Genomic DNA, 20,607 nt, shown 5'->3' on the forward strand with positions numbered 1-20,607 from the left:
GTTTTTTGTTTTCTTTCAGGAACATTTGGAAAGCCTCTGAAGAGAGCTCACCTGGATGCTTTTTCAAGCTTTGGACAGCCATCAGATTGTCAGCCAAGAGCATTTCACCTAAAAGCTCGTTCTTCCCCAGACTTGGACTCTGAGTCAGAGGAATATGGGAAAGAAAGGACAGATTTTCAGCAAGAAAATCACACGTGTACCTATCAACAGACCTTAGAAAACCATAGGACTCCAAATTTTCAGTCTTATGACTTGGACACCTAGACTGAGTAGGAGCAAAGAGCCCTAACATACTACCTCAAGCAGACTTTTATTTAAAAGAGAGAGAATCCTATGTCTTTAAATGGAGTTATGAATTTTAAAAGGATAAAATGTCTTATTTATACAGATGGACCAAAATTACAAAAAGTTATAAAAAATTTTATACTGGGAGTAACTTTCATATAAGGATACCTTTTTAAACTATTTTAACTTTGTTTTATGTGAAAAAAAAAATCTTAATGTAAATTAATGGTATGAATCCATGACTATTTTATGTATTTTTATAATGCCAGATTTCTTTTTATTGAAAATGAGTACTAAAACATTTTAATTAATACCTGTCTTGTACCTTTTTTGAATAGAGGTCACTTCATTTTATTTTGCACATTGCATTTAATAAAATGTGTCCTTTTGATCCTAAGCCCCATCTATACAATTACAGTTTTTGTTGTTCTCAACACATTTTAGGCTTAATAATTTCATATTATCACGTCCAAATTGAAGGAAATTCTACTTAGCACATTAAAATATGAGCAAAAACTGACCATTCTGCCTATCACACAGAGTTGAGGTAATGCAAACTCAAATCAGATTAGTGTATATAAAAGCACATTGTAAACGAAAAAGAGCTACAAAGATTCGAGGTGTATTAATTTATTTCTAACTTTACAAACAAACATTTGTTGGTATAGTCTGGTATAATGTAGTGCAACCACTATTGCTTAAATCACTGCTCAAGCCATGTTTCTTTAATTATAATAATGCCTTACGTGGCCTGATGCCTTGTGCTTTTCCAAATAGTTTCACATTTACCATCCCTTTAATTATAACAAGAGCATGGTTTACTGCACATTTCTGTAGTTAAAGTGGCTATAACAGAGGTGATTTTCATTTACTGTTCCAGGTTATAGTGGGATGCTGATAGAAATCTTGGCTATTTTTTACTGATTTTGTGTTGGATGAGCAGTTCTTATAAAAAAGGTACTTTTAAGCTAGTCTAAAGAATTAAAATATTTTCCTAATTTGGTTATCCTGCTTTTGGTAAAAACTGAGTATCAAATCTGTTACTTAAACTATTTAAAATATTTGTTTTAAATAGTATTTAAGTGAAAATGTCATTACATGGTGCGTATATACACACAAAACATGAATATAGTCATCTTTAAAATTGACATTATTTCAATTACTTGAAGTAAACTTAAGTCTACTAATTCAGGTGATGAAATTGGATTTTTTAAAGGCAATTCTTGTTTACGTCTATAGTTTAAAGACCAATCCTCTTGCCCAAGAATAGTTAAATATATATGGGAAGAGTTAATGCATAGCACATTAAGCTTTAAAATCCAACCTGATGAAGGTGTGAATTTATGCCATTGTCAGTCCTTTGAACTAAAGTGAAAGCAGTTGTTAGAAAAGCAGATTCTTCTCGGAGGATATGTTGGGGGGGTGACGTTTTCCTGCTTAGGGAGTGTCCAGTTTTGCTGTCTGTGAGCCAGAAACGACCCCAGACTGTAGTAAGATTTTCTTCCTTTAATGTAGACACCAGAGTCTAGGACAGGAAGTTGATCCTTCCTTGGAACACCAGTGACTATGTGCAGAGAAGTGATTTTGTATGCTTTGGCTTTATCATATTGCCAGACTTTCAAAATCTTATTAACTTGTCTTCATTATTGCCAGATGTGTTGCAAGCATTGATGGGGGCCTATTCAATGATTAAGAACTTCTTTTAACGGATTTCATTTTTCCGGACTTAGCCACAAAGGTTTAAATCATTAACACTTGAAATTCAAAAATTATATTCACTCTACTTTAATATGATTTTTCCCTTTTACTCTGTGTGTATATATGGATTACAGATAATTTTAGCTGTGTGGAAAAACAGGAGCTCAATTTCTCTTTGACATTTGCAGGAAAAGAACGTATATAATCACAAAATGAATCTAGTAAGTATTAATATATCCTAGAATAATACAGACTTCAGAAAAAGATAAATACCAAATCATTTAGTTTATGAAAAATAATGCCTAAAATTTTTCAATTTAATCTTTTCTGTGCTTTCTGATAAAGACTAATTCACATACAACATGTCTTAATAGATGTTCACGCCACTTTCATAGTGTTTTCTTCATTACCAGTGCTAATGATAACATCGTTACTGTGTGTAATCTCAACCTGTTTTTTAAGATATTCGGAGATAAAGGTTATATAACTGTGGCAGGCAACATTAAAAAAAAATTTTTAATGTTTATTTTTGTGAGAGACCGAGTATGAGCAGGGGAGGAGCAGAGAGAGAGGGAGACACAGAATCCGAAGCAGGCTCCAGGCCCTGAGCTGTCACCACAGAGCCCGACTCAGGGCTCGAACCCAGGAACCGTGAGATCATGACCTGAGCCAAAGTCGGACACTTACCCAACAGCCACCCAGGTGCCCCAGCAATATTTCGTAATGTCTAGTCTGTGGAACGTTTACAACTCACTTTCACAGTCCTCTTAACAGAAGCCAGAAATTACTTCTCAGAATAAAGCCAGTGGTACTATTTTTAAAAACTTGATGTCAAAAAGGAAAGTGAATTGCTATTTGTACACACCTGAAGGGTGTTAGTCCTTTTGATTTAATGTGATAGGAAGTAAGTTATAACCAACATTACAATAGATGTGCTACAGGGGTATTTTTCAAGAAGGAGAACCAAATGTCACCACAGAGAGCCTGCTATGTGCCTCCCACTCTCGGAATCTGCAGTGGTTGGACTTGTGTAATAGGATAATTTAGAACTCACTATTTTTTAAGACGGCATTCCATGAACACATTGAATAGCTCAGCGTCCTGCCAAAAAAACTATTAGAGTCTTCAAAGAGGGGTACGGTTTCTTCATGAATTGGAATTATTTCAATATTTGAGAAATATCCAGTTACCAGAACTTACCTTTTCCATGAGGCACTTTTTAAACTAATGTATAAAAAGAGTCTTTTAACAGAGAAATATTGATCCCAATATTTGGGACCATTTGGTTTGTTTTTGTTTTTGTTTTTTTTGAGAAATCTGATAATTGGTGTCTTTTAATAAAGATGTTTGATTTAACTTGAGATGTATTACTGAGATTAAAAAACATGAAAATCTATATTATAGATTGAAATGTATACAGTTTCCCCAAATCTCTCTATTGTAAAAATTTCAAGATAATTATCATTTCTACCAGTTTTAGTGTCTAGGGTCCGAATTCTGTGTCCTCCCATATGTTGATTGATACCCATGAGCATAAGAAATTATAATCAGTATTTGCATGTAGCCTTTTATTAGAATTACATGTTTTAAAGAATTTTTAAGAATACATCTTAATAAGGCAAAGCAATCCACAATTGTTACAATTTCACTCTCGGATTTCTATAATTTTCATGTATCTCTGTTGGGTTTTATGGTTGATTTTAGCTTTTAACAAGTAAACTTTTTTTTTAATCCTGTTTAAACATAACACCTAATGCCTTCATGAGATTGTCATTGTTTTGGTAGTTACTGTGATATTTCTGCGTATGGTTTTGTTTTGATCTATCTACAGCTCAGAGTGGAAATTTGATAACACACTCTCAGCTGTCAGACATTTCTTATATACTTAGTTGTATGTATATTTTGAATCAGTGATAGAGAAATGAGTAAAATGATCCTTGTCCTAATTAGAGGGACAGGAAGCAGGTTCATAAATACTTATAATACCTTGCATTAAATAGCTTTGGCCCCTGTAGCTATTTTTTAACTAACTTTGTAATTTTAATGGAACTATCTACAAGTGTTAAATGCACTTCACTCAGCGTGTCCTAGAACAAGTTGATTATCCAGGTTTCCCACCTGCATCCCAGAACAATTTCATTTCTGGTACTCCTTTCCATGTTTAATCATCAGTAATCACCACTCCTATTGATTTTGCACCTGAATGTCCTCAAGATGGTTTATGCCTTCCCTCTTAGCCCATTGCCACTGCCACGTTCAGACCCTCATCTGTCTTTTGTCCTTTGTCTCTCTCCTACCTGATTCATTGTTTCACAAAATTAGTTTTCTAAACTAGATCTGAATCAGTCACTTTCCTGTTTAAAAACCATTGATGGCTAAGCTTTAAATCCCATTTATGGTGTAAATCTTTCACTCATAGATCCAGCCCACCCTTCAAACCGTACCCGCTTTGCAACCCCCTACTCCCAGCTTTTCAGAGAACAGTACAGTACCCCTGACCAGCCCCTATGCACCTCTGTGGTTTATATTGACACATGTACAGCCTAAAGTTGAAATTTGGCAACAACACTCTTGTCCTTGTGTGTATTTTCTCATTTTTTTTGCAAACTTTTTTTTTGAGTACTCGTAGGTGCTATCTTAGATGCTTGGGCTATTAAATATTAAATATTTTAAATACTCATATTTTTCCCCAAAGAAACTCCTAGACATACGAAAAAATTATTGTCCTGAGATGTTTATTTTTCTTCTGTTAGAATCCAGAGGCTCCTTGAAAAGCAGGCTTTTTCTTTTTGCCCCACACGTAGCAATGTTTTCCCATAGAACTTCATATGAACTGTCATGAGAGTAACACAGGAAGCTGTTAGTTACAAAGCCAGCTGTGATGTCATTGTATGAAAAATACTAAGAACAGTTAACCTGTGTGTCAGTAAGACGCCTTCTAGAAAGAACTAAAGGAAGTCAAAAGATCTTTGTTTCTTTTTCAAACAATCACCAGATGATTTGGTCCAGCAGTCAGCAGGAAAATAATTTCCTGTTCAGTTTACTAAAAGTAAACAGGTGGCCAGGTGTGTCAACAGATTTTTATTTGGGTAGGAACTGCACATATGGCTGCCCAGCTACTATATATTTCTCAGTCACCTTGCATTTAGGTGTGTCTATCGCTGTGTGACTTTTCCCCCCAGTGGAATGTGAACAGAAGTAGAAAGCCTGGACACACAACCTTTACTTAACAAGCACCCATCCATGTCCTTTTCCTGCAGCTGTCTGATTGGAAAGCCATAGCCGAGAGCTGCTCTTCCTTGACTTCACCTGTAGGAGAGACTGGGTCTCTGAATGGCTGAATGGAATATGGTCTCCCCACCAACCTGGGATATTTGCTTTGAAGACTAGCAACATAAGTGAGGAAAAAAGTGCTTATTGCACTTGAACATGGCATTTGGGGTGTATTTATAACAGCTTGTCCTGCCCCTGCTTAAAATCATATTTTAATATGAAGAACAGCCCAAGATGCTCATTGACTTTGTTCTTCATTAATTTATCAAGCTCCCTTTTAAAAATGAACAGCTTGGCCTCAATGACCAGCCCTAACATAGATGCCAGGACTTAGGTTCTGTTGTGGCAGGTCACTAAGTCCTCGACCCTGCTAGCATTTACTGAGCATCCTCTTGCAGTGGTACATCCCACCGCTGTTACAATGTCCTCTCTTTCCACCTCAACCATGGATATACTTTTAAAGGAGGCTTATTGAGTGTATTTGGTCATACAGATTTTTGCAACTGTGTTTCAAGGTCTCTTAACACATGAGTACCAGCAATGTGATAGACTCTTGGGATATCAAAAGTCAATGAGGCATGGCCTGGATCACTGAAGGATTCTTCTTTTCAGGAGGTCACACCCTGATAAAACAGTGATGATTTTCTTATGGTAAAATTCTCAATAAAAGTAGATATTAATATAATCAATAGTGGATGTGATTTGCCTTTCTCGGAACACAAGTAGTTATAAGCTTATCACAACCAGGAGAAGAAGAAAAAACCTGTTGCCTACACAGTGTAGCTCCTTTTGAATGGCTTTATAATTCACATATCATATTACATGGATGCTAATACCCAAGAAGCTCTATGCGAATAATAACAGCTATATAGGGAAGGAGAAGCCATTAAATCTATGCAAAATATCATGGTGATAAAAAGTTAGAATTTAATCAGTAATGACTAAATTTTATGGCTATGCATGTATAACTTTAAAAACTTCACTGTTGATATTTATTTTTTTAATCTGAAATCTCCCAGCTCCTAGCTTCCCATTCTTTTCCTCATTGAAACATAATGATTGTTCAGTCATTTTCAGACATTAGACATTGGGAATCACAAGGCAATGATCCCCAAGGAAATAAAAATTAATAAGGTGAGCCCTCTAATACCAGGCTATGGCATTGGAAGAGGGGACCAACTGGAGTCCAACCATCTATCTGAGTGAAAGAGAGTTGGGAGTGTAGGGTACTACATAGGAGAAAACTACACAGACAATTTCAGAGATCTGCACAGGTTCCCCTTGAGTCTTTAGTTGGATACCCATTAGCACATGTGTGTGAGGCAACAACCCAAGGCCAGGAAAAGAATTAGAAGGAACATTTCCGAAGTTCCCACAGGGGCAGTAGTTGGTCCTACTAACTGGAGTGTAAAACTTCATAATTCAGTGGGTATCAGGTAGACTACCCAGGACATTGCCTTAGTAATGCCCTTGGGGGCAAATTGCCCTTAGGGGCAAAATTAGCCCTAAAGACTGCTCTGGTCCCACCTAAAAACTATGAAGACTCAAAAGAGTCAAGCTATTTCAAAGTTACTTATCTGTCTTTGAAAACAAAGCTCAAGAATATTTATAGAAATACCAAAACACACAGCACTCAAGTTTAAATTCATAATATTTGATACAATAATAAAAAAATTACCAGGTCTGTAAAGAAGCAGGAAAATATGACTTATACTAAGGAGGAGAAATCCATGGCTAGACTCATACCTAGAAATGGCATAGATAATTCCATGTATAAATAACATTTATCTTGTTACAGAAGAACAGACTTATTTACAAACCCAATGAATACAGTGGATCGAGGGTTTGGTTCTCCTGGGAGAGTCAGAGAGGATTTAACAAAGGAGGGCATATTTGAGCTAAATCTAAAGGGATGAGTAAGAAGTGGCAAAAAAGGGAAAGGAAATTTTAGTCCCTGGAAACAGTACTGATATCAAAGTACAGGTGAAGGTATAGGGCTGTTCAGGGACCAGTGAGTGGCCCTGTGTTAAAGGAAATGTATGTGAGATGTAGCTGGAGAGAGATGTTGCCACCCCTCTGGCTTAATCTCTTTGCTCTCAATATATAAAAATGGTTATATGTGTCCTGTAAAGCAATATTTATATTCCCTTAGCCTCACCTGTACGTTATCTTCTCACACATTTTTTCTCAAACTTCTCAAAAGCACAATTCCTCTTCAATCTGAGAGACAGGAATTTGCTCAAATTCAACTGAAATTGCTTTGGCCAAGATCACCAATAGAGATAATCAGTACTCTGAACTTCTACATTTGCTCATGTGTTTAGGTCCTTATTTGACTGAACTAATATATTGTTGCATAATCTTTACTATCTGAATCTCTACATTCTTCTTATTCTGCTCATGATTCTCCCATTCATTTTTTTTCTTGGTCTCCTCCATTGATTCTTCTTCTACGCCCCACTCCTTAAAAAGCAGTGTTGCTCTGAGCATAAACTGATTGGAGTGGCTAATGTTTATTCTACACCAATTAATTTTCTATTTGCTTTATGTCTCTTTTCCAATCCTGTTATTTTCCATCTTTTTGTGTGATTTATAAAGTATAAGTCCAGGGAGCCTGGGGTGGCTCAGTCGGTTCAGTGTCCGACTTCAGCTCAGGTCATGATCTCACATTTCGTGAGTTCGAGCCCTGCATAGGGCTCTGTGCTGACAGCTCAGAGCCTGGAGCCTGCTTTAGATTCATATTCTCTCTCTCTCTCTCTCTCTCTCTCTCTCCCAAAGATAAACATTAAAACAATTTGTTAAATAAAAATAAAAAGTATAATTTCACTTATCTGAAGTATCTAAAGTAATCAAATTCATAGAAACAGAAAGTGGAATGATGGTTACCAGGGCTAGGGGAAAGGGGGACTCTATTATGGAGAGTTTCAGATTTACAAGATGAAAAAGCTCTGGAGATCTGTTCCATAACAATGTGAATGCACTTAACCCTATTGAGCAGTGCCCTTAAAAATGGTTAAGATGCTAAATTGTGTTGTCTTTTTTACCACAATAAAAAAAAATGTCCTTTATAATCAGAATGTACCTGAAAATTTCCCCCAATGTGGTTTTTAGTTTTTAATAGAGGAGTTCAAGCTATTACCATTTGACTTTGCTAATATATTTGGATTTTACCATTTTGTTTTCTTCTGTTTCCCATCCTTTTTCTATGCTTTCTTCATTTTCCCCTTTCCTTTTTTAATTTTTTATTCATTTTTAATTCTTTTAATGTTTATTTTTGAGGGAGAGAGAGACACACACACACAGAGCAAGAGTGGGGAGGGGCAGGAAGAGAAAGAGGATCTGAAGCCGGCTACAGGCTCCAAGCTGTCAGCACAGAGCAAGGCTTGAACCCACAAACTGTGAGATCATGACCTGAGCCCAAGTCTCACTCTCAACCAACTGACCACCCAGGTACCCATTTTTTTCCCTTTCCTGACTTCTGTTAGATTGCTGAAAATTTTCTTGTTCACTCTTCTTTTACCTTGCTAGTTTGGAACCTGTTGTTTGCATTTTTATTCTTTAGGAATTTACTACTAAAATGTTAACATGCATTTTTCTGTTTTGTTTTTGTTTTTTTTCTAGCAAGAGGGAAATCTTCTCTGTCCTTCTCTTAATGAATGACTTTAACACATTCTTCCTGAGTTCCTACCACTTCCTACCACCTCCACTCTCTCCAATGATGTTTCTAGAATTTTCTTGCAGATGGCTTTATAGATTGCCAACATATTTTACCATTACTTTGATCATTTTTGTTTTCCTATTTAATTTCATTTGGTTCATTTTTCTTATTGATGAACTCTATCCCTTAAGAGTTATTTTAACTTGTGGAAAAGTACATTTTCATGGCCTTTGTGAGTCTTCATCAGTTCCTCACTCTTGAATCATGGTTTAGCTTGATATAAAGTGTTAAAACGATGGTAGTTTTCTCTTGGCATTTCAGAGATACTACTCTGTTGTCTTCCAGAATCATTAGTTGAAATCAGTTTTAAGTATAATCGTCATTCTTTTGTTGCTAATCCACCTTTTCTCTCATAACTTTTGAGACTTTTACTCTATCTTTTATGCCTTTCAATTTCACTGCGATGGGTGTGAATGTGGGTTTATTTTTATTGACCATACCTGCAACTAAGGATGCACTTTTGATATGAAAACTCATAACCTGAAGTCTGGAAGATTATTTTCTAGAGAAGGGTTGATTTGTTTTTGAAGTCTCACATCCCTTTTAAGATGTAATTTGGAACCTCAAATTATCTTTTACATTTTTAATTTACTCTCCTTCTGTGTTTGTTGTAGGCAAATGCCCAGTAGTGTCTGAATTCTCTAATTCTTTGACTACATTGTAGAAGGTCCTCCTTTTTTTAAAGTCAAGGACGCTGTCTATATACACACAATTGCTAGCTGTATCTGTTTTTAACCATTTCTGAATTATATCTTCTAGTTGGTATTTCACAACTTTTCCCTGGGTCATAGCTTTTGTGTGTCTCTGAGAATCTTAAATAAAAAGGTTTCAAAATCATGTATAGATTGTTCCATTATTTGTATTTTTTTCAAGACTGACACCATCTCCCACTTGTCAATATTATTGACTGTCTCTTTTAGTTGTGTGCTTTGGAATTTTGGCTTGCAGGTTGATCATTTTTCTTTTCTCCCTATAGGACCACTTTTGTTTTTCTCTATAGTGTTTTTTATGATAGCCTTGGGGGCATAGCTAGACCGCTCGCCAAGAAGTAGGTTTCATAGTAGAAACTACGGATGATATGCAGCACTTGTCCCATTCAGTCAGAGGAGTAGCAGACAGCGTGGTTCAAGTCCAGCCTGTCTTAAGTGCTGCAGGTGGACAGATTGAAAACCTTCACCCTGGTCAGTAGCCACTGCTTTTTGCACTGCATTCCACAGGTAGAGAGCCTCTTGCAGTGCCCAATCTCATGCGGTAAGCCTGGCTTCATTCCCTTTGATGCCTGAGGAACTTTTGGCTGTTGGTCAAACTTCTGGTTCCATCAGGTTTTTGAATTAGAACTTAATAGGACTGTGACTTTAGTTTCTCATATTGCTGTATGCTGTGTGCATGTGTGTGTCTTATGTACATACATCCATAGATGCATACATGGATGTTATATTTACTAGGTAAAGATTGAAATAAGAAATCAAAATTTGTCATCCTGACCAAAAAGAGGTCTTTGAATAGAAATTGGAGGTAACTATCATGGAGGGGCGACTGGGAGGCTCAGTCGGATGGGCATCCGACTTCGGCTCAGGTCATGGTCTGGTTTTCAGGTTCGAGCCCCACGTTGGGGTCTGTGCTGACAGCTCAGAGCCTGGAGCCTGTTTCGGATTCTGTGTCTTTCTCTCTCTCTGCCCCTCTCCCACTCACACACACTCTCTCTCTCTCAAAAATAAATAAACATTTAAAAAATGTGGTTTTTTTTAAAAAAAAAAAAGAAGTAACTATCATGGAGAAACTGAAGAAGATACCAAAAATTCTAATTTTTGTGATTAGACTCTAGCACCATTAACTGAGATCTAGAACATGACAAATTTGGAGAAAGAAAGCAATGAATTTTATTTCATACAATTTGAGGACCATATTAGAAAACCAAGAGGAAATTTCAGTGGGCTGTCAGAGAGTAGAAAGGTCAGGAGAGTGAAAAATGCTCTTGATGAAGAGATGTGAGTGATTAGCACGTTAGTCTAAGTCCTGAGAGGTATGAGATGAGTTTGTACAGTGAATAGATAAAAGAGTCAAAAGTGTACAGGACAATGAAACCTCAAAAGAGTTTTCAGAAAGGTTAAAGAAAAAACAGAGAGCAAAAGGGACATTTAAAATGTAGTAACTGCCTAATATTCAATCATTTGGCAAACATGTCTTGAGCACCGTTTGCATGTCAAGCATTGTTCCACTTGTAGGGAATACAAAGACTAAATAAAAGTTGCTGCCCTCATTGAACTCACTGTGCAAGACAGACAATACGCAAAATGAATGAGTTAAAATACAGGGTATGTTACAGAGTGGCAAATGCTAAGAAAAACAAAGCAAAGAAATGTGCTTTGCAGTAAGGCAAAATTCAGGATCATTTGAGCGAAGCGCTGAAAAAAAGTGAGGGATTCAGCATTGTTGAAGTCTGGGGACAGAGCTCTCCACATGGAGTCAAGAAACTCCAAGTGCAAAGGCACTGAAGCAGGGGCATGCAGCCAGAAGGGGGCGGCCTGGAGAGAAAAGAGTGGGGGGATAACACCAGAGAGGTAACACACAGGGTCAGACTGTGGGTCCTTCGGAGTCACTGCAGACACTTCGGTCTTTCCCAGGGGAGTGGACACAGACTTCGAAGAGTTTTCACCAGAGAAAAGACTTACATGTTAACAGGTTCATCTAGTGCCTATGTTGATAACAGAGTAAAGAGGACAAGTTTGGAAGCGAAGAGATTAATTATGTGATGATTTTAATAATCCAGGAAAGATGTCATTTGGACTAGAGCTATAGCAATGGAGGTGGTGAGGATTATATTGTTTATATATTTTGACTATAGAGTCTGCAGGGTTTGATGATGGGTTGGGTGTGGGGTAGGAGAGAAAAAGTAGAGTCAGGGTGACCATCAGTTTTGGTCTGAGCAACCTGAGCCCTGGAGTTGTGTAATCTCCATTGGGGAAGAAGGCAGGAAGGTCAGGTTAGAAGAGAATGTCAGCTCAGTTTGGGACACAGGCATCAATTCAAAGTGGTAATGTCGAGCAGGTAGATGAACATATGGGGCTGGGAAGAATTGATAAATTCAGGATTCATTAGCATAGAGATAGTTTTTAAAGTATTCACTTCAACATTCTGCGACACAAAGTCTGTTACTATGTATACCATAGGTATACTGATTTTGAGTACCTGCCTATCTTACTGGCTCTCTGACGCCTCTGTTACTTGGCTTCTGGAATCCCACTTGTCTCTCCACCTCCAGTGAGAACACTTCACGCCAGGGGGTTATTTACAGTTACCGTTACTTTGTAAACAGAAGTCACATTATAACCGCATCAGTGCTGTGACCCACAAGAGCCATGACTCAGGCACCCAGATACCCAGTGGTGAGTGACCATCATTGTGTAGTGGCCTGGGCACGCTAGGCACTTTGTGAGCCAAGAACATAGAGACAGAAGCCCACAATGACCAAGGGCTACTGTGACACATCTACATAGACAAAGGCACAAGACAGCAAGCATACTTGTGGCCAAGATATACTATGACCAAAGCACACTAGTGCCACAACAAAGGTATACCATGTTAGAGGGTCTCTATGGCCAATATTTTGGGACCAAGGCATTTGGGAACCAAGGAGCACTATGGCACAAGCCTGGTGTGACCAAGGTGCATTCTGACCAAGGTGTGTCAAGTCTAGGGAGTGTAACTGAAGCAAGTTGTGATCAAGGCACATGGTGCCCGACCAGCACGTGACACAAGCATGCTACAAACAAAGTATACTATAATCCAGGCACGGGGAGATGAAGGCATACTGTAACCCAGGTCTGCTGTGGCCTAGGAGCTCTGTCAGCCAGGCACACCATGTCCAGCACCTGCCACCAGGACCTCTGCTGACCAGCCAGTAGTTCTCTGCGGGCAGTAGAAAGAGGCAGGCCTTTCCTAAAGTTACTCTCAGCTGTGGTTGCCCCATAGCCCGAAGCCTAGACAAACCTAAGGAATTCCTTTCTTCCGTGAGAAAGCTTTGCATTCCCCACACTCACACCCTGCCCATTTCCCATCATCCTTCATCCCTGCCCTGTATCTCCTGCAGAAGCTTCATGATGACAGTGTGTGAATCATTGCAGATTCACGTACATCAGAGACCAGGCCCGTGATCTAAATGTGTGCTGTGAACCAGACATGATACGTTAGGGAGTGGCAGGGACTGTGACGTCCATCAAGGATGCTAACATCTAAAATCATGTTGGCCAAGACACTCCGGGAGCACCATTGTTTGAAAGCTCTTGTGCAAACCATTTGTCTCCAAGAACCCATGTTGTAGTGAACGAGCGTCTTGGGCCTTTTCACCACGGTCCCTTTTGCTGATTTCTCCAGGGTCCCTCAGCTTGGACCCAACCTCAGTCCAGGTGTTTCTGAATGAACAATATAGGTAGATGTAGGTTTCTAATCCAGGAGGTGGGGAATCTAAGTGTAAAAAAGAGCTATGAGAGCTAACTACTATTTTTGTAAATGAAGGCTGACAGAGGAAAACATTTTGAAGTTGTTTCTGGGTTTCTTTACCCACAACCCTCAACCCCTGCCCTCCAGGGAAACATGCAGCTCACCTTTTAGGGCTGCGTGTTCTTTATAGTTAAGTGACAGCCTGGCAGGGAGACGCTAGGCTCCCCGAACCTTTCCCAAGGTAGTAAAAGTTTATACTGGCTGTGTTAACATCTGTAATGTTAAACATCTTGCCTAAAAACAAAAGGAAAACACAGTATCTCTGTTCAATTCTGTTTGCAAATCTCTCGTGTCCATAGGAGACCCAGCAATGGGGTAGTCTGAAGTCGGCCCGGGCTCACCCCCATCCTCACTGCACCTCGTTCCTACAGATGCTAATATAAATCAATTAGGGGCTGACACAGCAATTGGCTTCCTGACAAATGTTCCATAATAATACAGCTCAGGAGAATGTGGAATTTCTGAGGTTATAATGCTTTCAATATAGTTGTAAATCCCGTGCCATGTCAGCACAGGTGGAAAGCTGAGTCGTAAATAAAATGTTTCCCCAATTCCTAAAGAGCTCCCTAGATGATTGACCAAAGCAAGTTGTGATTTAATTTAACCACTTAAACTTTCAGGGAGTAGAAACCAGACTTTCATCAAATTCAGACCAAAAACGGGGGAGGGAGTGGAGACTCTGTGTGTGTGTGTGTGTGTGTGTGTGTGTGTGTGTGTGTGTAGAGAATAGAGGGAAGAAAGAAAGAGAAAGAACACTGGCAGCCAACCATTAAAATGAGCAAGGGCTGCTCGAACTGAAGCAATTAGAGTACTCATTATTTGGAAAATAGTAAAAGAAAAGACCATGGCTAGACATGTGCTCAGTTCTGTGGGAGTAATTAAAGGAGGCACACCACTTCTCCCCCTCTGTGGACCACAGCATGCCGTGCATGTGGTGACTTAAATTTTCCACTGTATTTTAATGGCTGATGATGGAAGCATTCATGATTCATGTGGTTCTACCAGACCCTTCTTTTGCTTGGAGAAGCCTCATGGACTTGAGCCAATTACCTTATTTGAGTGAGGGATGAAAGGAGAACTGTGGTTCTCGTGAGTTTTCTCTGGGAGTCTTCCCAAGGGCAGGTACTTCTTTGAGTATTCTCCATAGCTTTTAACATAACTCTGAGAACACTGTAGACACGTCCACACGACAGTGAAGAATGAATAAAATCAAAGGGGTGTCCTCAGTGATGCCTGATCTCAGAACACACAAGGTAAGTAGGACACTATTAGTATGTTTAATTGAAGACTTAAATTTTGAATAAACCCCAAGTGAGACTTTTAAAAAAATGGAGTCTCATTACTGTGTCGTATTTGGTCTTAATTCTCTATAGTTTAAGATGTCATCATGTCCAAGTGTCTTTTGATTATTTGTGGGAAGGGTAAAACCTCCTAGAGATGTAAGTATTGGAACATATTACTCTCTGAATTGATGCTAATGCATCCTCTTATTTTCAGAGAAATTCCAAGCAGAGTGAAAGAACTCTTATTGCCAAGATGGTAATTGGTTTTATTTTTACATTCTTCCATTTCACATTTTATCTAGCTTCTCTGCCAAAGTTATGAATATCTATGTATGTGCATAGATGTGTGTTTGTGTAATTCTGAGTGTGATCTTAGGACACTTTTACTAAGGATACTAAGTATCATAAGTATATCATTAAATTCCTCTCTGATGTAATAGCTACAAAGATATTACAGAGGAGTTGAAGATAATGTAGTCTATTATTTGCAAAATGATTAATACTTTTCGTATTTGAGAATTGCAGCTATGCTTACTTTTCTGCTCGTGGGACTAACTGTGACTTTCATTAGAGACACCAGGAATTCCCAGTGTATCTGAATTTCACAAGTATGTATAAATTTCTTAACACTTGACTTGCACTTCAATAATCTTAATTCACCAAGTTCTTTTTAAAAATTTTTTGATGTCTATTTGTGTGTGTGAGAGAGAGAGTGTGTGTGTGTGTGTGTGTGTATGAGAGAGAGAGAGAGAGCAGGGGAGGGACAGAGAGAGAGGGAGACACAGAATTTGAAGCAGGCTCCAGGCTCCGAGCTGTCAGCACAGAGCCCAATGCAGATCTCGAACTCAGGAACCGCAAGATCATGACCTGAGCTGAAGTCAGACGCTTAACCGACTGAGCCACCCAGGCACCCCAATTCATCAAGTATTTTATTATCGCTGTTAAGAAGACCAAACCCCTATGAAATAAAAGACCTGAAAAGCAAATCTCCACCCATCTGTTTTTTTACAAATTCAAGTCCTACACTTTGCTCGTTGTGCACTGCGATCGGCAATATTTACATGTGTTATGCTTTTTCTAGTCCCTAGGTCTTATCACATACTATATTCCCTTTTCCAGAAGGTAAGTCCCCTGTCCATTTGACTAACTCCAGCTCATTCTTAAGGTCTCAGCTCCCAGATCCCTTTCTCCAGGAAGCTTTTGCAGACTTGCTAGACAAGATGAGTGCTTTCAGACTCCCCCGTCTTTTTACTCCTTCCACTCTCCTAAATAATCATTTTAGCCTCCCCTCTCCAAGAGCCTCTCCGACTTCATCAATCCCCTGTCCTCACTCAGCTGATTTTACTGAGAAAATAGAAGCAAACGGAAGAGAATTTTCACAAACTCCCTCACCACCCACCTATATGCATCTATGCTCAAATAACTTCCTGTCTTTCTTGTTATTTTGGACGAGCTGTCAGTTCTCCAGTCCTAAGTCCGAGCCTTCTGTTCTATTGCCAGTGTCTGCATCACCTCAGATCAGTGCACTGACCAGCGCTTCTCTGCCACGAGCAACCTAAGTCTCTTGCCTCGTACGCTGGGTTTTCAGAAGGGAGGTGTGAACTGTTGAACAAATTCTGCACTGTTTGGGAACCTCGCTAATTTCTCTGGTATGGCGTCTCAGAAGATGTCCTGCAGGACTGGGCAATCAGTTTGCCACCAAGCTGTGGTCAGATCGGTAATATTCTCCTAGGTTTGCTTACTTTCCTTCCCCACCACTCTCCCTTTACCTTCATTTCTGCCTCCTTGTGATTTTACCTTCCCAATCGAAATGTTAACGTATGAAGCATTGTTGTTCTAGAGAACCACACTGAGACACTAGGGCTTTTCTCTTGCCTCCTCAAGGGAGGCAGTAATTTCTCCTCTCCTGCGGGCATCATCGATTTTTCTCTCTATTCTGGATTCCTGAAATTAGGATCCAGACCAATGTTATTTCTCTCTCTTAATAAAAATAAAAATCTGGATGCCATCTGGACACCGTTTCTTACTCCATATGCTTCATTTTACCTCCCTTTTTTCCCTTTTGCTATTTTTTTAAACCACAGAACTCTTGGAACAGTTGCATCTAACTCCTCACCTTCTACCCTTTCGTGGGCCCACCCCCTTGATGTTTCTGTACCCAGCTCTTCTCTAAAATTGTATTTGTTACAGTTTATGGTCACCTATGACTTCCATGTTTCCAAATCCGGTGGCCACTTCTTAGTCCTACCAATACTTGACCTCCCAGCAGCATTTGACAGTTGATCTATCCCATCTCTTTAAGCATTTTCTTCTCCTGGCCTCTGGGATGTTTTCCTTCTATCCCAAGGGCTGCTCCTTCCTACCCTCCTTTGGTGACTCCACCTCATATTCCCAGTCTCTTAACATCAGAGTCTGAACCGCTTCTCATCTCTGTCTACACCCAGTCTTCTGAACACTGTCCTATCTCATTCACTTTGAACACCATCTAAATGCTGATAATGCTCACGTGTGTACCCCAGCCCTAATCTCTTCCCTGAACTCCTATTCCTCTGCCTCCCTGACATCTCTATTTAGATGGCTTGCAGGCATCTCAGCCTTCAATGCTAAGCACTGAACTCCTTATCTGCCACCCTCAAAAGTTGCTCCTCCTATCATCTTCTTCATTTTATTTAATGGCAACTCCATTCTTTCCTTGCTCATGTTTTAAAAAAATAATAATCACTTTTAACTTCCTTCTTCCTGTGATACCCTATTTCCAATCCATCAGCAAATTCTGGTGACTCAGCTTTCAAAATATATCCAGAATCCAGCAACTTCTCACCTTATCCCTTGCCTCCAGTCTGCTCCAAGCTACTTCCATCCTTACTTAAATTATTGCAAAATACTCATAATTGGTATCCTTGCTGTCGTAAGAAAACAACAGAGTGATCCTCTGTCGATGTCATTTTTTTTTTAACGACATACAGGGCATGACCTATGGGGGGTGGGGCCCTTCCTATGCTCAATACACTGCAGTGACTTGACAGGAAAAGGTAAGGACCTCTGCATTTGTCTCCAAGGCCATGTAGGGTCTAGATTACCACCCTTACCTATCTGACATCGTCTACTATATTCTCTCCTCTCTCAGTACCTCCAACCACACGCACAACTTAGAGTTCTCAGAAAGCACCACCCTGCTCTCTCTTCAGAGCCTTTGCCCTTGCTGGGGACCCTCAGCTTCTACTTGACTCTCCTTCCTCTTCCTTTCCCTCTTCCAAAATGATCCTACCCTAAATATTCACATGGCTCATTCCTTCCACCATTGGGTCTTCAGTCAAATATTATTTTCTCTGGCAGGTTCCCTTTATTCTTTATCTAATGACAATTGCTCCCCCACATTTTTTCCTGCTTTATGTTTTCTTTACAACTTCCCACCATCTTACCTACATTGTTATTTTTTTTCTTTTAATTTTCTCTCTTTTTCACTAGAACGTAAGCCCTACAAAAGCAGGGATCAGTAGTCTCATGGCTGTATCCTCAGTGTATGTGGCAGCACCTTGCACATAGTAGACACTTTGTAAATACCTAGTGAGTAGCAACGTGTGGCCCTTCCCTCATCATAACAGCTGCCACACTCTACGACCAATGCTTGCTAAGTGTCTCTCTCCTTCACCTGAGGGAACGGTTTACTAGAGCAGGTCAGAGCATTTATTCTTTTCTGCAGTCTCCCCAAGGCCTAGCAAAGCACTGGCATTGAATTAGATGTTCAATAACTGTTTGTCAGAAAACTGAATGCAATTTTTCTTTTTAAAAAAATTTTTTTAATGTTTATTTCTTTTTGAGAGAGAAACAGAGAAAGAGACAGAGCACAAGCGGGGGAGGGGCAGAGAGGAAGGGAGACACAATCTGAAGCAGGCTCCAGGCTCTGAGCTGTCAGCACAGAGCCCGATGCAAGACTCGAACTCACAAGCCGTGAGATCATGACCAGAGCCAAAGTCAGACTCTCAACCAACGGAGCCACCCAGGCGCCCCTCGAATGCAATTTTTCTATTAACCACAAGAGTTAGTAATTCATATGCATGTAGGTGGGTAATTTGCCAAAGTTTAAATGATGTTAATGGGAAAGTCAAGAGGTTGGTTTTTGTCTTAGCTCAGGACATTCACACCCTCTGCCTTGGTTTTAAGAACCATTCAATCTAGTTAGTTACAAACACATGAGCAAGAGCTGGGTTGGCACTCATCGTTTGGATGAGGTACAGCCTTAGGGGTAATGCTCCCATTTATCATGTTAGCGTTTGGACCACATGGGTATCTGAAACCAACTTCCTCTACACGCCTATTGCATTCCCCACGTCTTCTTTGTCTTTTTAAGGAAAACAACAGCAATGCACCTATTATGAAAGTAATCACTGTAAAGTTTTAAAGACAATGGTTAAGAAAGAAAATTCAAATAATTTGTCATCCCCCTGTTCAGTGATAAACCTGTGTGTCCATCATATTCATGTATTATCTACATGGAATCTGATCATACTTTTGTGCCTTATTTTCCACATAGAACACCATATATACAAATTATATATATAGCATTAAATATAATGTTTGTGTATATATTCATACATATATTATGTGTATATATTCATATATATATTTCATATATATATTTAACACAGGCATACTTTTAAAGAATATAACTAAATTTACTATAATGAGCATTTTACAATATATACAAATATCAAGTCATAATATTATATACCTGAAACTAATATGATGTTATGTGTCAATTATACCTCAATAAAAGAGAACATATGTGTATCATAATTTATTAAATCATTTTCATATATTTGAACATTTAAGTTACTTAATTTTTTCCTAATGAAAAAACACATTAACAAACATTACTCATTTGCTCAGAATAAATATCTAGAAGAAGAAATATTAGCGCAAAGGAGTTATACATTTTAAAGCTTGATATTTTTGTTCTTTTGAAAGAGTTCATCAAGTTACACCCATTAGCAGTGCATATGAGAGACTAGTTTCCCAGTCCTTATCAAAAGTATTATGATGTCTACACATTTTTTGACAATCCAAAAGTCAAAAATGGATTCTTGTTGATATTTTAATTTACACAAAAATTCCCGGTGTTTGTTGTAAAAAAAAAAAAAAAAAAAAAAAAAAAAAAAAAAAACCAACAAACCAAAACACTTTTCAGAGCACTTAGAATGAATTACATTATCTGATCCTCGTATTAATCCTATCAAGTAGATACTATGAGGTATGTCCAATTAATATCATCGCAATACAGGCAAGGAAAAGGAGGCACACAAAAGTTAACTTCTTCTTCATAGGTTAAAAGGTTAAACTAAATAATTTATCCTGAGTAAAAAAAAAAAAAAATGTTTAGCTTTGCAAGCCTGGATTTGAACACACACAGTCCAACTTTGAGCTTAGTCAATCCCTGTGACAGTGAGATTGAATTTTTTTAATGTATTTATTGGTTCTTTCTCTTAGTTTTATTGATTTACTATTCAAAACATTTTCTCATTGTTCTTTTAGGGTGTTCACCTTTTATTGATACGTAAGAAATATTTATATACCAACCATAAAATATTTTGTGATATAGTTTGCAAATGTTTCTCTGGTGAGTCGTTTGTATTAATTCTGGATATGGTAAATTGGCTTAAAGAAGTTTTATATTTTATGTAATCAAATATATCTCTTTGTGTGTGTGTGTGTGTGTGTGTGTGTGTGTGTATCTCTTTGCTATCATCACTTGCTTCTTTCATGGCTTTTCTTTGCTTTAATATTTAGTAAGTGATCTTCATACTAGAGCTACAAAAAAGCCACCTATCTTTTCTTCCAGTTCTTTCATTG

The 20,607-nt window shown here is 38.6% G+C and overlaps 1 protein-coding gene across 3 annotated transcripts in view; it reads left to right on the forward strand.

The window, feature by feature from the left end:
• The window catches only part of LRIG3 (leucine rich repeats and immunoglobulin like domains 3), a 52,912-nt gene extending 49,182 nt beyond the window's left edge, over positions 1 to 3,730 (forward strand). For all 3 annotated transcript variants that reach the window (XM_058742183.1, XM_058742184.1, XM_058742185.1), the window contains one exon: positions 20 to 3,730. In XM_058742183.1, the coding sequence (XP_058598166.1) occupies positions 20 to 264 (245 nt within the window). In that variant the 3' untranslated portion in view covers positions 265 to 3,730. The remainder of the gene's footprint in view (positions 1 to 19) is intronic.
• Positions 3,731 to 20,607: the final 16,877 nt, after the last annotated feature.

The sequence above is a fragment of the Neofelis nebulosa genome, chromosome 8 (genome assembly GCF_028018385.1).
Source record: "Neofelis nebulosa isolate mNeoNeb1 chromosome 8, mNeoNeb1.pri, whole genome shotgun sequence".
Taxonomy (NCBI): domain Eukaryota; kingdom Metazoa; phylum Chordata; class Mammalia; order Carnivora; family Felidae; genus Neofelis; species Neofelis nebulosa.